A 22,509-nucleotide genomic window follows, 5' to 3' on the forward strand; every position below is an offset into this window, starting at 1 on the left:
CCCTAGTGGACCCCCCAAGGTAAAAGACAATAAGTATGCAGACAATGTGCAGAGAAAGAAACCTAAAGAGAGAGGCCAAGGAGACAAATTAAAAATACTATGAGTGCCAAGAACTTTGAAAATTCTCTCGATTTTCAAAATGATTTCAATCAACTTAACTTTGTCATGTTTTCATCAAAGGTTTTGACAGCTTTTATTAGTTAATAGGGGACGTTGGGACTACCAAAACTTGTCAGGGTTTGAAGATTTCGACTAAATAGGAGGGGAAGAACCACAAAATGAACTCTACTATCTCAAAAGCAGAGGAGACAAGAATACCATATTTTTGTCCACGTGGGAAAATCTTTGATTCTATCCACTATGCCATTTAATTTCTATAATATACAAATTATTAGGAAGCTTAACCACTCAATTGCTACTCAAACAATTGACATACTCTCATCGAGATTTTCACATTTGAATTTCTTCACAGTTAATTCATTTAGTACACATATGTACCCTTCTTCAAGTTCGCCATGCACAATAATGAAAGTTTCCTCATACTTGAGAGTATGAAATGGTAGAATACTAGCTACATGGGTCTCTCTAAGGATATACTAGTTGCATGGGCCTATTTTAAGATATCACTAAGTTTTGGTTTCATAAGGTGAGTAAGAAAGGGACTATAGAAGAAAAATCATGAAGTTGCATACTCATTGCTATTGGAATTTGTAAGTAGTTCTTTACCCAAGTAGAAGTCATAAATATTGTTGTTTATTATCTTGACGCATTGATATATGGTAAGATGAATGAAATCAAGCTCTTTCTTTAGTTTTTGTTTCCTATGTGAGCTAGAATATATAAGTTGGATGTTGTTCGGATCATCACAGTCCAAGGAATATAAACAAAATTGGAAATCTATAGATGAAATTGGAAATCTTGAATATATGAGTTACATATTGGTAGGATCATCATGATCCAATGATTGCAAATAAACTTGGAAAGCTACCATAGGGACTATGACATTTTACAAGAATAGCTTTGAAGATGTAATTGAAAAGAGAATGCTAGTAATATACTTGGACAATATTCTCATGCATATAGCAACATGATGGAGCATCCCATGATCTCAAGCTCCATGCAACTGATCTCACTTGACTTGTATATATCTAACTTGGCCACACTTAGTCTAGCAATGGACCCTGCTAGTAGGCAGTACTATAATGTGGCTTGTGTGCAGCATTTGGTGCATAATTTATTGAATCTATAAGTGTAGCTCATGGACTTAGAATATCACATTTATCACTTGAACACACTTAGTTTTGGCATCTAATTTCACAACTATCAACACAAGTACTACGGAGGAATAGGAAAAGACTAGCAACAAATTCTCAATTTTCAACAATCGATAGCACTTCATGGTTACCCATATCTATTTTCAATTATGTCATTTTAGCATTCACCTAGCTCTACATTACAAGTTGGCTAACAAGAATTTGGAAGCAACCGTTAATAAAGAATTGTCTTTATACAACTGTTTATCGGCTACTTCATCCTTGGCTTGATTTGTCTAACAAGAGGAGGGTGTCATACATAAAACAAGAGATCATGGGGGTTGTGGCTCTATACCTTTAAGCATTGGGGTGGATGAACATCCTAAAGCCATTGGCATTTGGGTGGTTGTGCAATTGTTCAAAGGAGAAAGCATTGCATTCTTGCAATATACAAGATCATAGTTTTTATTATGATATAATACACACATTGCCTTAGGTTGTACTTTGCTTGCACTTCACAATGTATCATGCCTTATGCATATTTTTAAAACGCATATGCATTTCATGGACATTTAGGTAAATCATATACTCGTAAGAGGTACTTGTACATATAAAATAGACAATGAGGTGTTAATTCAGCAATAGTGGCTAGATACAAAGGCATAGAGTTGGCCTTGGCTTTGGGGTATACTTCTCATACAAGAGAGCATCATGTTTTCCAAATCAAGTGTAATAACCTCTATTTCTACATCAAAATAGATGAAGATGGAACTCTAATATATCCTTTATTTGAATAGCATTGGTTCAATGGTGTTCAGACCTTCATTGAAACAAAACAAGTATTGCTTGTGGCATTAGTGCCATTATTTTAACCATAACATAGAAATAGGAACCAAATCTAGTAAATGGAACATGATTTTATTTTATTATGCCTTCGCACATCTAGAAAACTAAAGAGGCTAATATTTTTACACACGTCTAAACATTATAGAGCTTCCTCCTAAACAAATTACCGACATTTGGTCACCTAGCTACATTTCACATTTTTCTTTAAACTTTTCTATTGTGTAAACTAGAGAGTACCTTGACTTTGTTATACATGTCATGTCTTATTTATTAGGTTTTGTAACTAGAGAATATGCTAGTATTATGGTCCAAACTTAAGACAGCCATATTATTTCTTCGCAATGTTGTTATACTTGTCAAATCTTAATTATGGGCAAAATAAAAAAGGATCCAAAATGGCTCATTTTGGTACATACAAGAAGGCTTTTCGTAGTATAACTCCTCTTTTTAAAAGTGTTTTTCTCATCCATAAGAAGTTATATCATGTGATTTCTAGGACATGCACGATTAGTTCAAAAATACTAAACTTCAAGTTTTTAAAAGAATCTTAGGGAATCTTTTGAGGAGAAACATGCAATTTTCTCAAAAGCTTTGTAACTATGTTTCCTACATTTCAATATAGAAGTGAGAGATTACCATAAAAGGAAAGACTATTCTATGAATGTGCACATAAGCACACATATAGGTGCACATATATATACTAAACACGGAGAAGGGTGTCATACATAAAACAAGAGATCATGGGGTTGATAGCTCTAAACCTTTAAGCAATGGGGTGGATGAGCATCCTAAAGCCACCAGCATTCGGGGGTAGCACAGCATTGGGCCACTTGGGTGTTGGGTGGCTGTGTAATGGTTCGAAGGAGAAGGTGTCGTAGAGACGCATCAATAGTGGTGGCCCAGCCCGATTGAATAGGCTTTGCCCGATACATTGTCGCGGCCCTGCCGTGAAGGGAATGTAGGACATGAGTGGTGGTAGTTTTTGCCCCTCCGCCCAGCGGTCCGGGTTGAACACGTGTGCATTCTTATAGTAAATTGGATGATAGTGTAGCGCAATGATGGGGATGACTAGGACTTTCCCCTTGGGGATGGGTCCATAACCCTCCACATAGTCATCACCCTTTGCTCGCCTTGTTATCACATTGGCCTGTGGGTACATTCGATTTGTCTCTAGGCACACATTTTTGAAAAAGTTAAGGTCCTTGGCCCTTGTTGACCTAGCTGCCCTGTCGCTGTCGCCCCACTTTAGGTCATTGGACACCAAATGCACCGCCCACCCCAGTGCATTGGCTGCTGTTGTTGCCCCCGCGAACAATAAATTTTTCACTGTATCATGCAATTGCACACTATCCATGCTTGCTGTAGCCTCTTGCAATTCTGATAGGGGTGATCTTGCACCCCTTTCCTTGATGATTTTCTCCACCACTTTGTTGAGGCCTCTTATAAGAGCTTGCACATCACTTCGATAGAGCTTGTAGAGTGGTAATAGCTTGGCAGGGACAAACCCCACCACCGCCGAGTATCTCTCAAGCTTGGACACCAGGTGATGCACATGGTGGAATTTTTCCTTGCTCAACTCTATCCCAAATGCGAATTTGTAGAGCACTTTGAAGAAAATTTCATTCAAATCCATGTACAGGTCTACCTCATGGGTGGCCTTCCCATTAGCCACCATCTCTTTCCATTCTTTGAGCTTCTTGTCCGTCTCCTCGAGGACCAGGTCCTCAAAGGCTTGAATTCTCTCGGCTTGCTTGGTGTGCGGGTTCAAAACTTGGTGGGAGGGTAGGTGGTCATCCTCATCGAGGGCGCCGAGAATGCCGCGGGGTCCCACGACCTCGCCCATGAGCCTGGCAGCTCTCCCCCCTTTGTCATAGTTGGAGGCATTCTGCACCAAGCAGTGCTTGACGACGTTGAGGTTGAAGACCACAAGGTTGTACTTGCCGATGGGGAAGGTCTCGTCACCTTTGGAGAGCTTCTCTCGCAGCAGAAGAAAGGCGGTAGGCCCATGCATTTTGAAGAAGGTGGCAAGGCGAAAAGAGGACAGGGACATCTTCAAAGCAGAGAGGTGTTTGTAGACGAAGATGGGCAGTGCGGCTAAGAGGGCGAGTGTGAGGTGGGGGGTGTAGCCCAGGCGAGAGGCCAAGGTGACATAGGCGCAAAGGCTCACCGTCATCACGGCTACAGTGACAAACATGATGGCGGCAGGGGAGGCTACACCAGCAGCAACTCAATCACATACAGACACAGAGTACACGCCCAGCCCACACACTCCCGTACACGCTCACAGATGCACCCACACCCAGGAGTGCTCCGATTTGCAAGCGAAGGGGAAGACTGGAGCTTGTAAATTTTATAGTGGGTAGCACGTGCTCCGGGGCTGGGAGCACTCATCAGCAAACCAACATATGCATATGCTCCGTATTCTACTATTTTTCGCATTGAGAATACAACACACGGGCTTCACGCCTTCACATCTCACGATACACTGAAACTTGATAGGCTGCAGCGCTGCCAGTTGGTTCCTGAATCCTCACAATGAAACTTAATAACTTATATTCACTGGTGAACGTCGGGGCCTCGTTGAGCGCGTCTAAAGAAAAATTTATTAACGAGTCACTCATGTCCACATCCCTGTCCCGTAACGAGCTATGTCTAATACGACAGTCTGTACCATGCTTCACGCCACATTGTCATTGCGCACCGCCCTACACGGGCTTCACGCTGTCACAGATCACGACATCCTGATATTTGATAAATTGAAAGCATAGTGCCGAGAAAAGACTCTCTTTAGGTTTACAGCCCAGGAAAGGTCTCCCTCTGAGGACCCTCCATTCTCTCGCTCTCGCGCGTGCGCGCTGGCCTTTTGGCCGAGGGTTAGGGTTGCAGAAACTGGTGACGTGACGGATTGCATGCGCGAGGAAAGCACTTAAGGAAGATTGTGGGCGGACTGTTTTCCCTCGTGTCGCTTGTCAGGGTATGAGCGGAGGTGACTCCGCCGCTCGGGATGCTGGCCCAGAGCTCCTCCCATACTGTGCCACAGTTTGGCACCCTGTCTGTGCCCATCATGCAGATGACACCCCCTTCTCTGTACCATCATGATCCTGGCATGGCGGGCTCTCTACAAAGAGCCTTCGGCCAAATACTAGGTAATCCATTGTTCAATGGACTCTCTGCTCAACATGCAGGCCAAGGGCATCTCGGACCTATTGGGCAGCATGCAAAACAACATTCAGGAGGATGTGGAGATGGATTGTCCTTTGGGACTGGAGCTGTCCACCTGGGAGGTTTTGCAAAACAACTGGCAGGATGTGATAGTAGAAGCCCCACGAGCCAAAGGGAGAGCCTCCAAGAAGCTAAAGGAGCTGACAACATTTTAACTCCTCGAGGTCAGCAGGGTCTTCCTCAACGAGGCAAACATCAGACTCAGGCAGGAGCTCAAAAAGGGTTGCACGACTCTGCCACCCCCCCCAAAGCGTCTCTGGAATCTGGGCAGCCAGCAAATCCAACGGGTATGCCAGGTAAGAAAGTCTGTCTCTCAGTCCCTGCTCTGGAGTTGAAGAAGTTCACAATTTCCTATCAATCTAGAGCACTTATTGGGCTATGTCATGGGACATGCCCCCCCATAGATTTTCTCCGAAATTGGGTCAAGCTGAATTGGGAACCAATCGATGGGAAACCCATGGCTATTCAATACCTCCCAAACAACTATTTCTTCTTCCTTTTTGAGAGCAAGCATGCAACCCTAACCCTACTAAGCCATGGACAATGGATACTGAGGAGCTCTCCATTGTCCCTCTTCAAATGGACTCTTGAGTTCGACCCCTCTGGTCGTAAACCGACATTGTCGAAGGATTTGTCAAAGCAAAGCAAAGTCGTGTCCACAGAAGACCTTGACTAATTTCTGGATAGAAGATCAGCAAATATGCGAAGAGGATGGGCATTTCCAGTATACGCATTCCACATTATTATTCAAAGCATTATCTTTGTTGATCTCTTATAGAGAAGAAAAGATCCCATAATACATGAAGTTATTGATCCACACAGTTGAATAGATAATCAGTTTTGAAGCTTGAGAAGATCTAGATATGTTGCAATTGGAAACCCCATACCGATTTTCTGTAGTGGATAATTCAACTGCATCCGGTATGCTCGAGTTTACACTCTCACAATTAGAAGAACTGTTCTGTTTATCCAAAGAATAGCAGTTTGGCACATACACACTAATACATTTTTCAGACTGAGAAGTTTCACAGATATTATCAACTCTCTGTACAGTGCTTTCTGTTCTAAATACCTCTATCTGTTCCTGATGCTCTGCTTTAATTGTATCAGAAATTTCATTGACACTGAAACCAAAGGTTCAGACATCTGCTTGGAAATTTTCTCACTGCATTGATCACAAAAATTCAATTCACAGCATGTTGGCTCATCTGACACATGAGTTTTGCTGTAAATGTCTATTGACGAGCCAGCTAGAATATCCAGCACTCTGTTTATCCAGTTCAGTTGTTGCCACTTGAGCCACAGTGCAAGCAGCTAAAGCAATTCAAGCTTCTTCCTTTCAATAACACTTTTCGTTCGAATTCAGATATCTTTCAAATCGCATGTAGCGGCACCTTTGGCATATATCTGGTAGTAGCTATTGAATACATAAGAGGCATGATCAAGTACGGTGTTAGGGAGGAAGCAAGGAGCACCATACTTGATAGGTCTACAGTTTGCAGGAGTCTGGCCACAGGCATAGTCCAAGGCCGCTTGGAGGGTGGAGTCATCTGCTGTCTACTTGGCTACGCACCAGGACGATATCGGTGACATGCTAGTCTGGGTGATATTTCCTTATTTGTCCTCTGCTGAAGCATTTCCATTCAAGCTAGGCATCACGGAGAGCTTTATCCCAGTCTCATGGAACGGTATGGCAGAGAATTGCAGGAATACACTGTGTTACTGCTGCGAATCATGCTATGACTACTCCTATGCCTTCTGTAATTACCAAATAGCTTTCTTCTCCATTCTCTGCTCGATTTCTTTAAGTGCATAAAGTTCCAGTCCCCTTCTCAATTGCAGGTATCTCGTCTTGCACATATTTAATAGCTGATGCAATTTCCTTGGCTGAGGATGAGCTTGCTGCGCGCTTGGTTTTCCTTGTTGAGGCCCTTTGCTTGATATTTTGCGCTATTTTCTGTTTCTTCAGAGTTTCCTTCTGCTCAAAGACAGCTTTTTCATGTACATTGCTTATCACAATCCAAGAAACTGTACCCAGTTCATCACCACCATCATCTTTATCTGTTATCTCGAAAGCAGCACGTATCTTCTCCTCATCTTCTTTGTCACCAGCTCATTGTCACAAGTGCTCTCCTTCATTTCCTTCTGCAGTGTTATCTAACGCTTCCTTGAACCTTCTTCCACCGTAGCTTCCCTGTTGCCCTCCCTGTTACACTCTCTTTTTTATCACGGAGAGAGACCAAAAAAACTAACATTAGCCTCCCCCTTCATGATTCTCCTCTAAAAAAGTCGACATTGATCTCCGTCTCCCTTTGCTTTTTCTCCTCTGAAATCTCTTTTTCCCCTACCGTTGCTTGCGTCCTCCCTTTTTAGCTCTTGTTCGGCAGGTTCCTGCTTTTTTTTTATAATTCTGAAAACATGCCCCACTATAACAGAGTGCCTGATTATACCACGATCAGGTCTACTATATATTCCAGGTAAAACTTCCTCAAACTGCTTTGCTAAAGTTGCAGTCTGCCCACACATTGACAAAACAAAAGTTAAATGCTCTATTACAGTTGGATCCCATGCAATTTTCCTTAATGAGCTCTTTCTTAAAAGAATCATCAGCAGCAGAATAGCCTCCTCTAGATTATTCTTGGGAACAAAGGAACCTTCAACCTGGGCACCTATACTAGGAGCACCTGCTTCTATGTCTCCATACGAACTCACAAGGCCACTGCCGACAAAGACATCTGAAGTATAACCCCTCATACAAGCATCATGATGCAATGTCTGGCCAATTTCCAAAAACCCAAGTAGAGGCAATTGTTCCTCCCAAACAATAGCTTCTGCATCTGTAAGTGCACCACATGCCTGGATGGCCATTGACAATGAATGCTGGTCTGCAGCAAAGCCTTCCACTTACATTTGGCTGTATAGTTGTAGAGCCCTTTCTCCTAAGCCCTCCTCAGCATAGGCAGATAGCATTACAGTCCACAAAAGATTATCAGACTTGGGAATTTTGGAAAAGATGTTTTCAGCTTCCAGAAGACAACCATGCTTACTGTACAGAGTGACAAGGGAACTACCAACAAACACATCTCATAGGAATCGCTTTCGCCAAGCATCAGCATGCAACGCTCGAGTGATTTGCAAGGATCTTTCTAGTAAGAGACTGTCTTTAAATGTCACACTCGCTGCAAGATCACAACATGCTTGAATAGCAACAGTTAGGGCCTGCTTGTCTGAATTCACACCAAATTTCTGCATCTGCTTATACAACAGCAAGGCCTTCTCAACTTGGCCCTGCTTGACATATGTCGAAAGCAGTGTTGTCCATGAAACAACATTGTGAGAAGTTAAGCTGACAAATACACACTCAGCTTCTGCAATTGCTCCACAGTTGCTATAGACATTCAAGAGTGTGTCACCAAGAAAGGCATCTGAAGTGCTCCAGGCATCTACCTGTAATGCCTGACCAATTTTTTTATACATGGCTAGAGTAGCTGATTCCTTATCTTCGATTGCACCACAGGCTTGAAGGGCAATCGTGTATATCTGCTCATCACGACTTATTTCTTCCTCTTGCTTCAAACCCCTCTTCACTATATTACCCACGTAAAATAAAAGAGCAAACATAACAACTAAGTATGTACAAAGTATCAAATCACACACACAACTTTTGGGTGTTTTTCACACCTCAAATGCGTAGCAATACGACATCCACCCCCTCTAATCCTGCGCATCCGTCGGATGGGCCAACTACCCATGATCGTTATCATCAAGATCCACAAACAGATTAATCTCTTCATTATGCATTTCCGGTATATCAACAAGATTATCTGTCATATCATCTGTCTCTTCCATTGGAGTTTCTTCTCGTTGCTCTTCTGTTGCAAATTCTTCCAATGCATAATCTTCATCATCTCTTTTCTTGAAAATCTTGATTATTTTTCCAGCAATAGGCACTCTAAGCACTATCCCATCCAATTCTGTCAACTCATATGTTGCATTATCAAAAACATGTGTGACTATGTACGGCCCAAACCATCTTTTCATCATCTTCCGAAGTGCAGTATGCTGATTTTCAAGGCTGCTATCAAAGACTAATACCCAATATCCCTCTTCTATTGCTCTAGGCCACAAGCGATGTCTGCTGTCAAACCTGTCCTTATTTCTTAGTCTAGCAACCTTCAACCTGTCAATAGCTAGCTGAATATCCTCTGGTCTTCTCTCCAACTGCCAAATCCGAAGAGCTAAGAGCTCCTCTCTCGTCAAATCCTCCTGCCAAGGTAAAACTGACCAAGTCAAAGCACAAGTCTCAGTCGGCATAACCGGTTTCTGACCATACATCAACTCTGCGGGCATATATCCTGTGATAACACTGTGAGTCGTACGATCAGTCCATAAAGCAAATGGTAGAAGTCTCGGCCATTTTTCAATCCGTCCTCTGCATACTTTGGCTAATGCTTTCACTATCGGCGGATGCCCTCTTTCACTCTTCCCATTTCCCTCTGGATTATATGCTGTAGTTAGAGCCAACTTGATTCCTAGCTGAGAGAAAAACTCCCTAGCTTCATCTGCATCCAATTCACCACGATCCGCAGTGATCTTACCCACACAGCCATACCTGCAGAAAATTTCTTCCAATAAGAACTTACACACTGCACTAGTGGTTTTCATTCTCAAAGATCTGCCCTCAACATGATTCGTAAGATCCTCTCTAGCCAAAAAAATGTATCTCATCTGCCATAGACCCATAGGCATAGTAACCAAATCAACTACCCACTTATAATGAATGCATAGCGGATAGGTCGGATGAAGCTCATCTCGATGACGCACTACCGAACACATCTGGCAGTCTCTACAAGTCTCAACAAAGTGAGAAACATCTCTATACATGCCTTTCCACCAATATTTCTCCTTGATTTTCTCATAAGTAGCCCACACTCCTCTATGACCAGCCCAAGGACTCTCATGAAACTCCCTCATCACCTATAACTGTGTCTCTCTATCGCAGACAACCCGCAAAGGTAATCCACCTCTTTTCTTCGGATGCTTCCAAAGAAATCCGTCCTTGAGAAAATAACCATAGGCTTTCCTTCTGATCTTCTTGAACTCTTCATCTGTCCATTCATCTCTTTTGCTTAGTGTACTAAGGTACTTGCCAATCTGCAACCAATCTCCAACATAGAGTTCTTCTATGAAAGCCACAATATCATAGACATGGCAAACATGATCAACCATAATGGCTGAAATTTCTGCATCATCCTCTTCTGCAAGTAGAGTCTCCTCATCATCATATCTGGCTCTAGACAGCATATCTGCCACTGGATTATCCTTCCCTGCTATGTGTTTAAATTCTGGATTTAATGACTTGATGTATGCAATCCATCTCAACATGGCTATATCTGGAGTAGAGCAACTCGTAATCATACCAATCAATGGCAAGCAATCTGTCTCTACCACAACTAAAGCTCCAATAAAGTATTCCTTGTCACATTTGAGAGCCGTAACAATCCCCAATAACTCTCTCTTGATTTGCGGATATCTCCTCTGTCTCTCGTTTAGGACTTTCATCCCAAACCGAATAGCATACCTATTCTCATCTGCATCATCTTGACCCATAGCCCAACCTATGCCAATTGGACTAGTGTCAATTGTCAATACAATAGGCCTTCCGCAATTATAATCCGCTTTCCTGAGAGTAGGAGCATTCTGCAATAACTTCTTCAATTTCCACATGGCTCTAGTATGGCTCTCATTCCAATAGAGTTTTTGCCCCTTTCGAAGCAGCTGATATAAACAATCTACTATGTGTGCAAAATGAGGTACCCAAATCATATAAAACACACAAGCTCCAATGAATCTCCGTACCTCTGAAGTGGTAGAACAATACTCCGCAATCTTGCCTAGAGCATCCACCTTATCAGGTGAGGGTTTCCTGCCATAATATCCACACATATGTCCAACAATGACAACCTCATTCACTCCAAAAACAGATTTTTGCCCTGAAAGTGTCAAGTTCACTTCTTCTAACCTGGCCGAAATCTTCTCACAAGCTGAAATATGATCAGCCACAAAGTATCTACATCCCTGCTCATTTAGACTCTCATTTTTCTCTTCTTCTACACACCCCTTAATGGGCACATCATCCAAGAAAGGCATAGTAAGCTGACGTATATAGTCACGAAGGACCTTATGCATGGCATTCATTATATGCGCAACAGAATTAGTGGCACCTTGAGGCAAGGTACACATCCTAACAAGCCCAATAGGAGTTCTCATGGTGGTTATGTCCCTGCTTTCCAAAGCCAGCTGAAACTGATCATATCCTGAATACAAATCACCTAAAGAATAGATGGCACGTCCAGCAAATGCTTCTGCAAACTCATCCACAACTGGACCTATACCAACATTCCTGATAGTAACTCTGTATACTGGCTACATGTCCTGTATAAATCGGAGAGTACCATTCTTCTTTGGAACCGTAAACCACCTGTTTGAGTATGGTGCAGATGATGGCTCAAGAATTCCCATCCTGATTTTCTCATTCAATAAATCAATGAGCTTTGGCAGGTGTGCTTTAGGCACTGGAATACGTCGGAGATTCTATGGAATATGAGGAATAGTAAAAATCACCATAGGAGCAACAATATCTGGATTCACACATCCAATCTCATGCGGAAAAAAAGCAAATCCCCTTCCATGTCGCTCAAGCATCTCCTGAAAGCATTGCTTCTCTATGGGTAGCAAGAAATCACCATTTCCAATTTTCAATTCAGCAAGAGTCTCTGCTGAAAATTTATGACCAATATGCTCCGGATTCCTCAAAATTGGCTGTTTAGCAGCCCTCTCTATTTGCTGATCACTGTCAAGTGGAAGCGGTACAGCTACCGGCTTCACCTTCTTATCCACAGTTTTGTATTTCGTGTCAACCCTGGCTTCATTATGCTCTTCTGCATTACTCAAATCTTGCTGTAAATCAGCAATTCTGCACTCCAATGGATGAATATCCTCAGCCCTCTGCTCTATGGGCTGCATAGAAACAACCCTAAACTCTGGATGCTGAAATATTTCAGCAGTAAACTCTGTTGGCTGAAAGTTTTCAGCCCTCTGTGTCTTTGAAAGCTGATCATAACCAGCTGGAAACTCTGTTTGCTGAATTTTTTCAGCACTCAACACTTTTTGCTGAGCCACCTCAGCCTCTAACTCAATCTGTGACACAAAATCTGCAATTTCATGAAACATGTCCAGGGATTGCACTAATACATTGCTGTGACAACTCTGCATATCAGTTTTCAGCATATCTTTCATCTCTTCCATCGTATCTGCACAAATCATATTGTCATACATCCCATCTATATGCTCATCATCCTCTAAAATTCTTACATTTTTCAAATTTTTCTCCTTCCTGCATATGTACTGCCTGGAAGCTCTAGGCAACCTAGAAATCTTCTGATAGCTCATTGAACTATTTGCTGAAATCCCAAAGGTCAGTTTGTGTGAAGATCCATTTGAGGCTCTTATGGTCCGTGACCAAAGAGAACTTGTTACCAAGCAAATAGTGTCGCCAAAGTTTGTGAGCATGAATAACTGCTAGTAGCTCCAAGTCATGAATAGCATATTTCCTTTCATGGGTTCTTAGCTTTCTAGAAGAATATGCTATAGGATGGCCTCCTTGCATTAGTACACAACCTAGTGCAAGTGAGCTAGCATCCGTGACTATTTCAAATTCCTTGCTCAAGTCAGGGAGTTTTAAAATTGGTGTTGTCACTAAGCTATGCTTGAGTTGATCAAAACTCGATTGTTTGGTGGGTGTCCACACTATGGAAACTTGCTTTTTTAGTAGATTTGTGAGGGGTGCTACGATTAAGGCATAGTCCTTAATGAAGATCATGTACCAACTTGTTAATCCAAGAAAACTATGCACTTCTTCGACAGTGGTTGGTGGAGGCCACTCTGTGATGAATGGCTGTCCAAGAATTATGGGATAAGAGCATGAATCCTGTACAAAGAAATGGAAATCCTCCTCTACATCTCCAATAGAAACCCTGACACTGGGACAGGCAACATACAAATCACCTGCAGTGTTATTGGCAGCTCTCATACGCCACCCATGCTCTACATCCATAGGCCATCTGTTACTCTCATAAACTCCACGAACTATGAGATTAATCTCTGAACCATGATCCACCAATGCAACATAAGGCACCTGTTTCTCTCCAATCTTTACCATCGTCTCTGTAGTTGCCCTAGCCCTATGACTCCACGAAAAGTGACTACGCGGTATCAAGACAGGCTCATCAGTTTCAGCATAATGCATAGGCTGAACCCTCTTCTCTACTTACGGAAAAACAGAAGCATTCTCAACTATAACCTCATCCTCATCCTCATCCAACTCCCCAATCAAAACTCCCTGTGTATCAGTGGTAGGCAATGCATGTCTTTTCCTCTTCAGGACCTCCTGAAACTGATCCTGAAACTCTCTTTTCAAGATGCCCAAAACCTCAGAAATAGTGAAAGTCACCTCACTGCCAAGTATCTTGTCATTACAGATTTTCTTCATGTCTGTAGATGCCTCAATATCGGACATCAATCTAAACCCTGGCTTCTTTCTCTCTCTAGGCTCTTACCTCTTTTCTCTCTTTTGAGCATCTTCCATCTGTCAATCTAGCCCTGGTCTCAAAGATGGTCCTGCAGTAGGTGGAATAACAAACTCACCCCCTCTAGTTTTTTTAGCTGCACTTGGATTTTCTTCATCCCTCTTACGCTTCTCCTCAACAAGTACATCTACTCCCTGAGACTTAGCCAAATAAGCATAAATAGAGTACCTGCCAACAGGCGAATCCCAACCTGTCTCTGATCTGATGCTAGAGCCTGCACTAGTCAAAACAGATTGCTGAATTTTTCCCTTGTTTGCAGTCTCCATAGCATAAGTCCATAGTGCTGACTGCGTCTCTGATCCCTTCTCAATCTGGACTCCATATGCAGGAGCATCACCTCTAGCTGTCACATAAGAAGTACGCGCAGCCATGTCATCCACTACTTCATTCCACCTTTACCAAAGTTGGTAGCAAGTGGAGCTCCTGTCTCAGTCAACCAAATCTTACCATCTTGTCCCCAATATACCAAATTCTTCCTCCTTGCATCCTGAAAAGATTCACAATCCCTGCAATGTTGATGGTCCGTACTATCACACCAAATACATCTCCGATCTCTCCTAGGTGCATTAGGAGCACTCCTAGGTGCAGTAGGAGCACTAGAAGAAGTAGTAGGCACAATCAAAGCAAACTGCTCTTTCAATTTTTCCACCAACTCCGCTTTAACTGACTCCAGTGTCAAATCCGTTATGCCTTTGATTATGTCATCAAGAGAGGTAGGCACCAATGGAGCGGATGGTTTTGGAGCAGAAGGTGCAGGCATCGGTCGTGGAACAGGAGGAATAGGAGGAGTAGAAACAGTAAGCACTGGCATAGGCCAAGAAATTGGCTGAGGAGGAGAAGAAATAACAGGAATAGAAGAAGGCATAGGAGCAGATGATGGTGTCGGTGTCATAGAATCATTCTGTAGGCGGGTCTTCCATATCCTCCTCTTGGTCAAAGTTGAGACTACATCCTGGGCATCCTGCCAATCCGTTTTAAGTCCCATAGGCTTCGTGCGATCCTCAAGAAGCTCTCCCAATTCTTCCTGAAGAGCAGGATCTGCAGCTTGTAAGAAAAGCTCAACTTTCTCAACATCCAATGCTCTTTGTTCAATGGCATCAAGCTGACTATACCTCTCTTCAAATTCCCGAATCAACTCTGAAGTAGCTAGACCTTTGTTTGGCATGTAGACCCACTCTCGGAATGACCGCCGAGTAGCCATACCAAAGTCCTCAAGGAAATATTCTTCTTTCAGGGCCTTCTTAAAATCTTGCCAATGTGTATTTTGAATAAAAAGATCAGTCACTTTTGCCCTCAAAGCGGGTGTGACAAGATGAAGGAAGTACTTACTCATAAGTCCAGCTGGAACTCCAAAAAACCCCATCTTGCCACTGAGCATCACGTGGCCACTAACTACACTAAGCATGTCGATGGTCATTATGATCCTCACATGGCCACTGACTTACTACGCACCAGGACGATATCGGTGACATGCTGGTCTAGGTGATGTTGCCTTATTTGTCCTCTGCTGAAGCATTTCCATTCAAGCTAGGCATCACGGAGAGCTTTATCCCAGTCTCATGGAACGGTGTGGTAGAGAATTGCAGGAATACACTGTGTTACTGCTGCGAATCATGCTATGACTACTCCTATGCCTTCTGTAATTACCAAATAGCTTTCTTCTCCATTCTCTGCTCGATTTCTTTAAGTGCATAAAGTTCCAGTCCCCTTCTCAATTGCAGGTATCTCGTCTTGCACATATTTAATAGCTGATGCAATTTCCTTGGCTGAGGATGAGCTTGCTGCGCGCTTGGTTTTCCTTGTTGAGGCCCTTTGCTTGATGTTTTGCGCTATTTTCTGTCTCTTCAGAGTTGCCTTCTGCTCAAAGACAGCTTTTTCATGTACATTGCTTATCACAATCCAAGAAACTGTACCCAGTTCATCACCACCATCATCTTTATCTCTTATCTCGAAAGCAGCAGGTATCTTCTCCTCGTCTTCTTTGTCACCAGTTCATTGTCACAGGTGCTCTCCTTCGTTTCCTTCTGCAGTGTTATCTAACGCTTCCTTGAACCTTCTTCCACCGTAGCTTCCCTGTTGCCCTCCCTGTTACACTCTCTTTTTGATCACGGAGAGAGACTAAAAAAACTAACATTAGCCTCCCCCTTCATGATTCTCCTCTAAAAAAGTCGACATTGATCTCCGTCTCCCTTTGCTTTTTCTCCTCTGAAATCTCTTTTTCCCCTACCGTTGCTTGCGTCCTCCCTTTTTAGCTCTTGTTTGGCAGGTTCTTGCTTTTTTTTTATAATTCTGAAAACATGCCCCACTATAACAAAGTGCCTGATTATACCACGATCAGGTCTACTGTATATTCCAGGTAAAACTTCTTTAAACTGCTTTGCTAAAGTTGCAATCTGCCCACACATTGACAAAACAAAAGCTAAATGCTCTATTACAGTTGGATCCCATGCAATTTTCCTTAATGAGCTCTTTCTTAAAAGAATCATCAGCAGCAGAATAGCCTCCTCTAGATTATTCTTGGGAACAAAGGAACCTTCAACCTGGGCACCTATACTAGGAGCACCTGCTTCTATGCCTCCATACGAACTCACAAGGCCATTGTCGACAAAGACATCTGAAGTATAACCCCTCATACAAGCATCATGATGCAATGTCTGGCCAATTTCCAGAAACCCAAGTAGAGGCAATTGTTCCTCCCAAACAATAGCTTCTGCATCTGTAAGTGCACCACATGCCTGGATGGCCATTGACAATGAATGCTGGTCTGCAGCAAAGCCTTCCACTTGCATTTGGCTGTACAGTTGTAGAGCCCTTTCTCCTAAGCCCTCCTCAGCATAGGCAGATAGCATTACAGTCCACAAAAGATTATCAGACTTGGGAATTTTGGAAAAGATGTTTTCAGCTTCCAGAAGACAACCATGCTTACTGTACAGAGTGACAAGGGAACTACCAACAAACACATCTCACAGGAATCGCTTTCGCCAAGCATCAGCATGCAACGCTCGACTGATTTGCAAGGATCTTTCTAGTAAGAGACTGTCTTTAAATGTCACACTCGTTGCAAGATCACAACATGCTTGAATAGCAACAATTAGGGCCTGCTTGTCTGAATTCACACCAAATTTCTGCATCTGCATATACAACAGCAAGGCCTTCTCAACTTGGCCCTACTTGACATATGCCGAAAGCAGTGTTGTCCATGAAACAACATTGTGAGAAGTTAAGCTGACAAATACACACTCAGCTTCTGCAATTGCTCCACAGTTGCTATAGACATTCAGGAGTGTGTCACCAAGAAAGGCATCTGAAGTGCTCCAGGCATCTACCTGTAATGCCTGCCCAATTTCTTTAGACATGGCTAGAGTAGTTGATCCCTTATCTTCAATTGCACCACAGGCTTGAAGGGCAATCGTGTATGTTTGCTCATCACGACTTATTTCTTCCTCTTGCTTCAAACCCCTCTTCACTATATTACCCACGTAAAATAAAAGAGCAAACATAACGACTAAGTATGTACAAAGTATCAAATCACACACACAACTTTTGGGTGTTTTTCACACCTCGAATGCGCAGCAATACGACAACGTGTCCCGATTTGGGTCGAATTCCCAAACCTTCTGTTGCACCTATATCCCTTCTTGAAATCCTTAGCTGCTCCCCTTGGTAGGTTGTTAGGGCAAAGGCCTTACAGACATCAACCCGCGGTGGCATCCTCAACTATTCATAGAGATAGACCTTAGCAAAACCCTAATAGATTCATTGCAATTAATGATTCAGAGGGCAACTTTGTGAAGGACCAACCTGTCCTCTACAAGAATCTTCCAAATGCTTGCTTCAAGTGCCTCAAATCGGGACACTTCATTCGAAATTGCCCTGAATGGAAAGATAGAGAGAGTCCAGAACCCAACAAGGAGAACTCCCATCCTAAAACCAGTAACCCACAAGATGATGGGTTCCAATCGGTCAACAGGAAGTAAAAAAGAAAGTATCAATCAACCCAGAAACAAAACAATAACAACAAGGGCAAAAACACTTACAATAACAGATGCTCCCCCCTTCTCATGAACTTAGAGGATGTACTAGCAGGGAATAGTGAAAAGGGGAAACTAGTGAAAAAAGAGAGATTGCTCCAGTAGAGTTAGACTCTGATGATGTTATAGTTGAAGAGACTCAGGCTAAAAACAAAGGGCAGGCAACCAAAACAAACGAGAATTGCATACATTCAGAAAACTTAAACATTGACCTCAATGAACAGAATGAAGATGTAGAGTTTACTCAGGTAGAGGAAGAGGAACTTCCAATGGGAAGAGAACTTCCTCTCAGCCATATCCCTGCTGAGAGCCCAACCAAAGAGGGAGGATATATTCAAAACGCCAAAAGGAGATACTCAAGTGTAGGACAAAGTGCTAGTAACGCATTTGGTCAAACAAAGGGTCCTCAGAAGAAAGGGAAACCAAAAAAAACATAAATTTGTTTAATGAATAAACTAAAAATTGTCTTTTATAACATCAAGGGGTTGACTGACCCCCAAAGGGCAACTACACTCAGGGAATGGCTCAAAGTTAGTGCCATTTTCCCCGATGTTATTTGCCTACAGGAACTAAAAGTGTCAGGTCCCCCTCTTCTAAAGAGCCTGCAGTCAGTGTCTAAGGAGTATGAATGGTTCATGACAAACCACACCAACAGGAGGGGGGGGGGACTTGTAGAGGTGTCTCCATTAAAATTAAGGATCAAATATGTAAGGCTATGATAGATACAGAGAATAACTGGGTTGCACTCCTTTTTAAAAATCAGGATGAATTTGTTGTTGTCTCAGTTTATGCCCCTAATACTTTTACTGAAAGATGCAGGCTGTGGGATTCATTTCAGGTCATCAATTGCCCCATTACCATTGCAGGGGACTTCAATATGGTCGAAACAACAAAAGACAGGTATTTGGAAAAAGGAACATGTATTGCAGGAACTGAAAAGAGTAAGTGGCTGGTAACTAAAGCCTATCATGGGCTTACAGATGTCAGTGAATAACTAGCATTTACATGGAATAACAATCAAAGTGGAGTTCATCTCCGTAAGGCTAGACTTGATAGATTTTACATATCTACAGGTCTGCTGGCCTCCTATGTCAATCTCAAAGTTAAAGCTCTAGATAACTTAGTCATGTCTGACCAGAAGCCTATTCAGTTGGTCCTCTCTAACTGATCCCAAATAATAAAAGCTGGTTGGTTTCATACTGACCCCAGATTATTTCAAAACAAAACAGTTAGGGACTCTATCAAAGGAATCTGGACAATGGCCTTCTAGCAAACAGTCTCCCCAGCTCATTCATGGGCTAAAGCCATTAAAGACACTCAACATTTTTTTAGGGATGTCAAAAATAAAAAAGTACAGCAGACTAGGGAACATAGAGCTAGAAAATACTCAGTGTATAAATCCTTGGAGATTAGGATAGAGGCTAGGGAGACCCAACTACAACCTAACCTAGTTAGAATCAAAGAAAAACTTAGATCTGCTGAAGAAAAAGAAGCTATGGACATACAACTCTTCACTAGGCAATGGTGGGCTGGCAAAGCAGACAAACCCACCATAGACATGTTCCAACTCCTTTAAAAAAAAAGGATAGAGACTCCGTCCCATTGCTGAGAAGCGAAGATGGCACACATGCTCAAAACAATGGAGAGAATCTTCTTATAGCTAAGGAAATTTTCTCTAAAATGTTTAGCTCCTCTAGAAAGAGCTCACAAGAAGAGACAATTGCCAAGGCTAAGATAGCAATGGTTAGGAGGAAGGTTGTCCCTCCAAGTTTGGCTGAGATTCTGGATGGGGAGCTATCATCTATTGAGATCAGTGACACCATTGACTCACTAGCATTAGGGAAAAGCCCAGGGCTTGATGGCCTTCCCAATGAATTCTTCAAAGAATTCAAATATTTTCTTATTCCCCCCCTTCTCATGGTATGGAGAGAATCCCTAAAATTTGGAGCCTTGCCTCACATAATCAATGAAAGAGTAGTCAAGCTAATCGATAAGAGAGATGATAAAGAACTCCTAACTAATTGGAGACCCATCACATGTCTCACATCAGCATATAAGGTATTTGCAAAATCCATAGCTAGAAGGCTATCTGACCAACTAGATCACTAGATAAGAAAAGAACAAAAAGGGTTCATTAAAGGGAGATATATCCTAGACTCAATAATTGCCCTATGGGAAGGCATTGAACATGCCCAAAAATCCAACCAAGACTTTGTGTTCTTCAAGATTGATTTTGACAAAGCTTATGATAGGCTAGAATGGGACTTTATCCTCCAATCCCTCCATGATATGGGGCTGGGTAGAAAGTTCATCAAGTACGTTAGTACTCTTTTTGGTAATGCCTCCACAAGAATTTCCATTAATGGGGAGATGACTGATTCCTTTCCCTTGAGTAGATCCATCAAGTAGGGTTGCCCACTTGCTCCCCTTCTGTTTGCCATTGCAGCTGATTCACTAGGGTGGCTCATTCAAGCAGAGATTGATAATGGCAACATTAAAGGGATTAAACTCCCTAACAACAAAGACATGGTACTCAACCAGTTTGCTGATGATACAAATAGCACGGTAAATAATGATCCAATCTCATTAGTAGCCTTTTGGAACTACTTGCAAACCTTTTGCAAGGCTTCTGGCTATGTGATCAATCCAAACAAAACAGGAATTAAAACACTAATCAGTCCTTGTCCTGGTTGGCTCCTGGCTGCAGGGTGCAAGGAGCTGGAAACATGTAAAGTTTTCAAACTGCTAGGCATACCCATGGGCTTTGGGATTTCAATGAAACAAAGGTGAGATTGGGTTTTGGAAAAAATCAGGGGAAATTTTGAAAAATGGAAGGGGTTGCAACTCACTATGGCAGGAAGATGTTTGGTTCTGAAACACATACTAATTCCATCCACAATCTACTTCTTGGCTTGATGGAAACCATCTAAGTCAGGAATGAAGCAACTAGAGCAACTAGGGAGAAATTTTCTATGGAGTGGGGATGGGGAAAAGTTCAAAGTACCTAAAGTGTCTTGGGCTGTATGCACTACACCTAAGAAATCAGGCAGTCTTGGTCTTCCCAATCCTCGTATTCTGGCTGACAAAGTGGCAGCCAAATGGATAGCAAAAAGCATCATAAGTAAAGAAGAGGACTGGATAACTCTAATCAAGGTAGGCACTGGCAAATTTCAGGTAGAGGGTTGTCCAAAATGGAAAGGCTTAGACCCACTAACAATAACTATTTGTCCTGTCAAACTAAAAGCTAAAGTTTGCTCGCCTCTGGAAAAAGGTCTCTGGGAGGCTTGGTTCAAGTAGAATATCCTATTAACTCCCATCCCAACCTCACCCTGCCCTGGCCAAAGACTCCATCTAGTTCAGCTTCTTTAAGGGAGCCATTCCAGACAATCGGCTCAACTTAGCCCACAAGCTCTTCAAGAAAGGAATTAGAAGTTGGAGGGACATTTGGGATCCAGCCCTTAAAAGGTGGTTGACTAGAACACAACTAAAACAGAAATTCAAATTAAAAAGACAGGAACTGTAATATTTGGGCTCCCTCAATCCAACCAAAGATGTCTTGTCTTATGTGGCTCATTACTCTCAAAAGTCTTTGGACTAATGAGAGAGCAAGAAGCTCATCTATTCTAGGAATAGAGTACTTGTTCTTAACAGTCGGTTGATTCAACCCTCTGTAATCAATACACAGTCGAAGCGTTCCATCTTTCTTTTTCTGGAATAGCACTCGAGCTCCCCATGGTGAATTACTAGGACAGATGTATCCCTGATCTATTAGTTGCTTGAGTTGCTCCTTCAGCTCAATTGCTTCCGGGATGGACATTCTATAAGGACTCTTTGCAATTGGTGCAGCTCCTGGTACTAGCTTGATCTCATGGTCTACTTCTCTTTGAGGCGGGAGTTCTGTCAACTCTTCCGGAAATATGTCCACGTACTCCCTTAGCCATGAGGGTTCTTCACTAGGCTCCTACTTCTAATCTAGCTTATTAAGCTTAATCAAGTAGACAGTTAGTCCCTTTCTAACTCCCTTTATGATCCGAGATGCTTTAACCAATTGAATTTTCAGCTTTCCATCCTCTCCTTGAGTTGTGACCAATTCCCCTTCAGAGTTTCGAAAGGAAACATGGCCCTTTCCACAATGAATGCAGGCATCCTTATGTTTAAGCCAATCCATTCCGAGTAGACACTCATGGATACCTAGGTTCATGACCCTGAATTTGACCGAAGTCCTCTTTCCTCCCAGAAAGAATTCCACCTTAGCAGTTTACCTGGTACAAGTGACCTCATGACCATTTGCTAATTCCACAAGCAAGGTAGGTGCTTCTACTATGGCTATTCGTAATCTTCTTGCACAAGCTGGTGAGATAAAGGAATGTGTACTTCCACAATCAATCAAGGTTTTGAAACCTTTATCTTGATAGTGCAATGGTGTCTGAATCACTGAAAACTGGTGATTCGGGCCTTTCTTATGAAGGGAGGCATGGACTGCTACCCTTTCAACCTCTGCTTCCATGG

At 42.5% G+C, this 22,509-nt stretch overlaps 1 protein-coding gene across 1 annotated transcript; it reads right to left on the reverse strand.

Annotated features, from left to right (window-relative positions):
- Positions 1–2,675: 2,675 nt before the first annotated feature.
- LOC148011962 (cytochrome P450 714B2-like) lies at positions 2,676–4,473 on the reverse strand. The gene has a single exon (XM_087670495.1). The coding sequence runs from the start codon at positions 4,291–4,293 to the stop codon at positions 2,863–2,865; it is 1,431 nt and encodes a 476-aa protein (XP_087526621.1). The 5' UTR covers positions 4,294–4,473; the 3' UTR covers positions 2,676–2,862.
- Positions 4,474–22,509: the final 18,036 nt, after the last annotated feature.

Source organism: Lygodium microphyllum, chromosome 28 (assembly GCF_053477565.2).
Source record: "Lygodium microphyllum isolate KBCC chromosome 28, Lygodium_microphyllum_v1.1.10, whole genome shotgun sequence".
Lineage (NCBI taxonomy): Eukaryota > Viridiplantae > Streptophyta > Polypodiopsida > Schizaeales > Lygodiaceae > Lygodium > Lygodium microphyllum.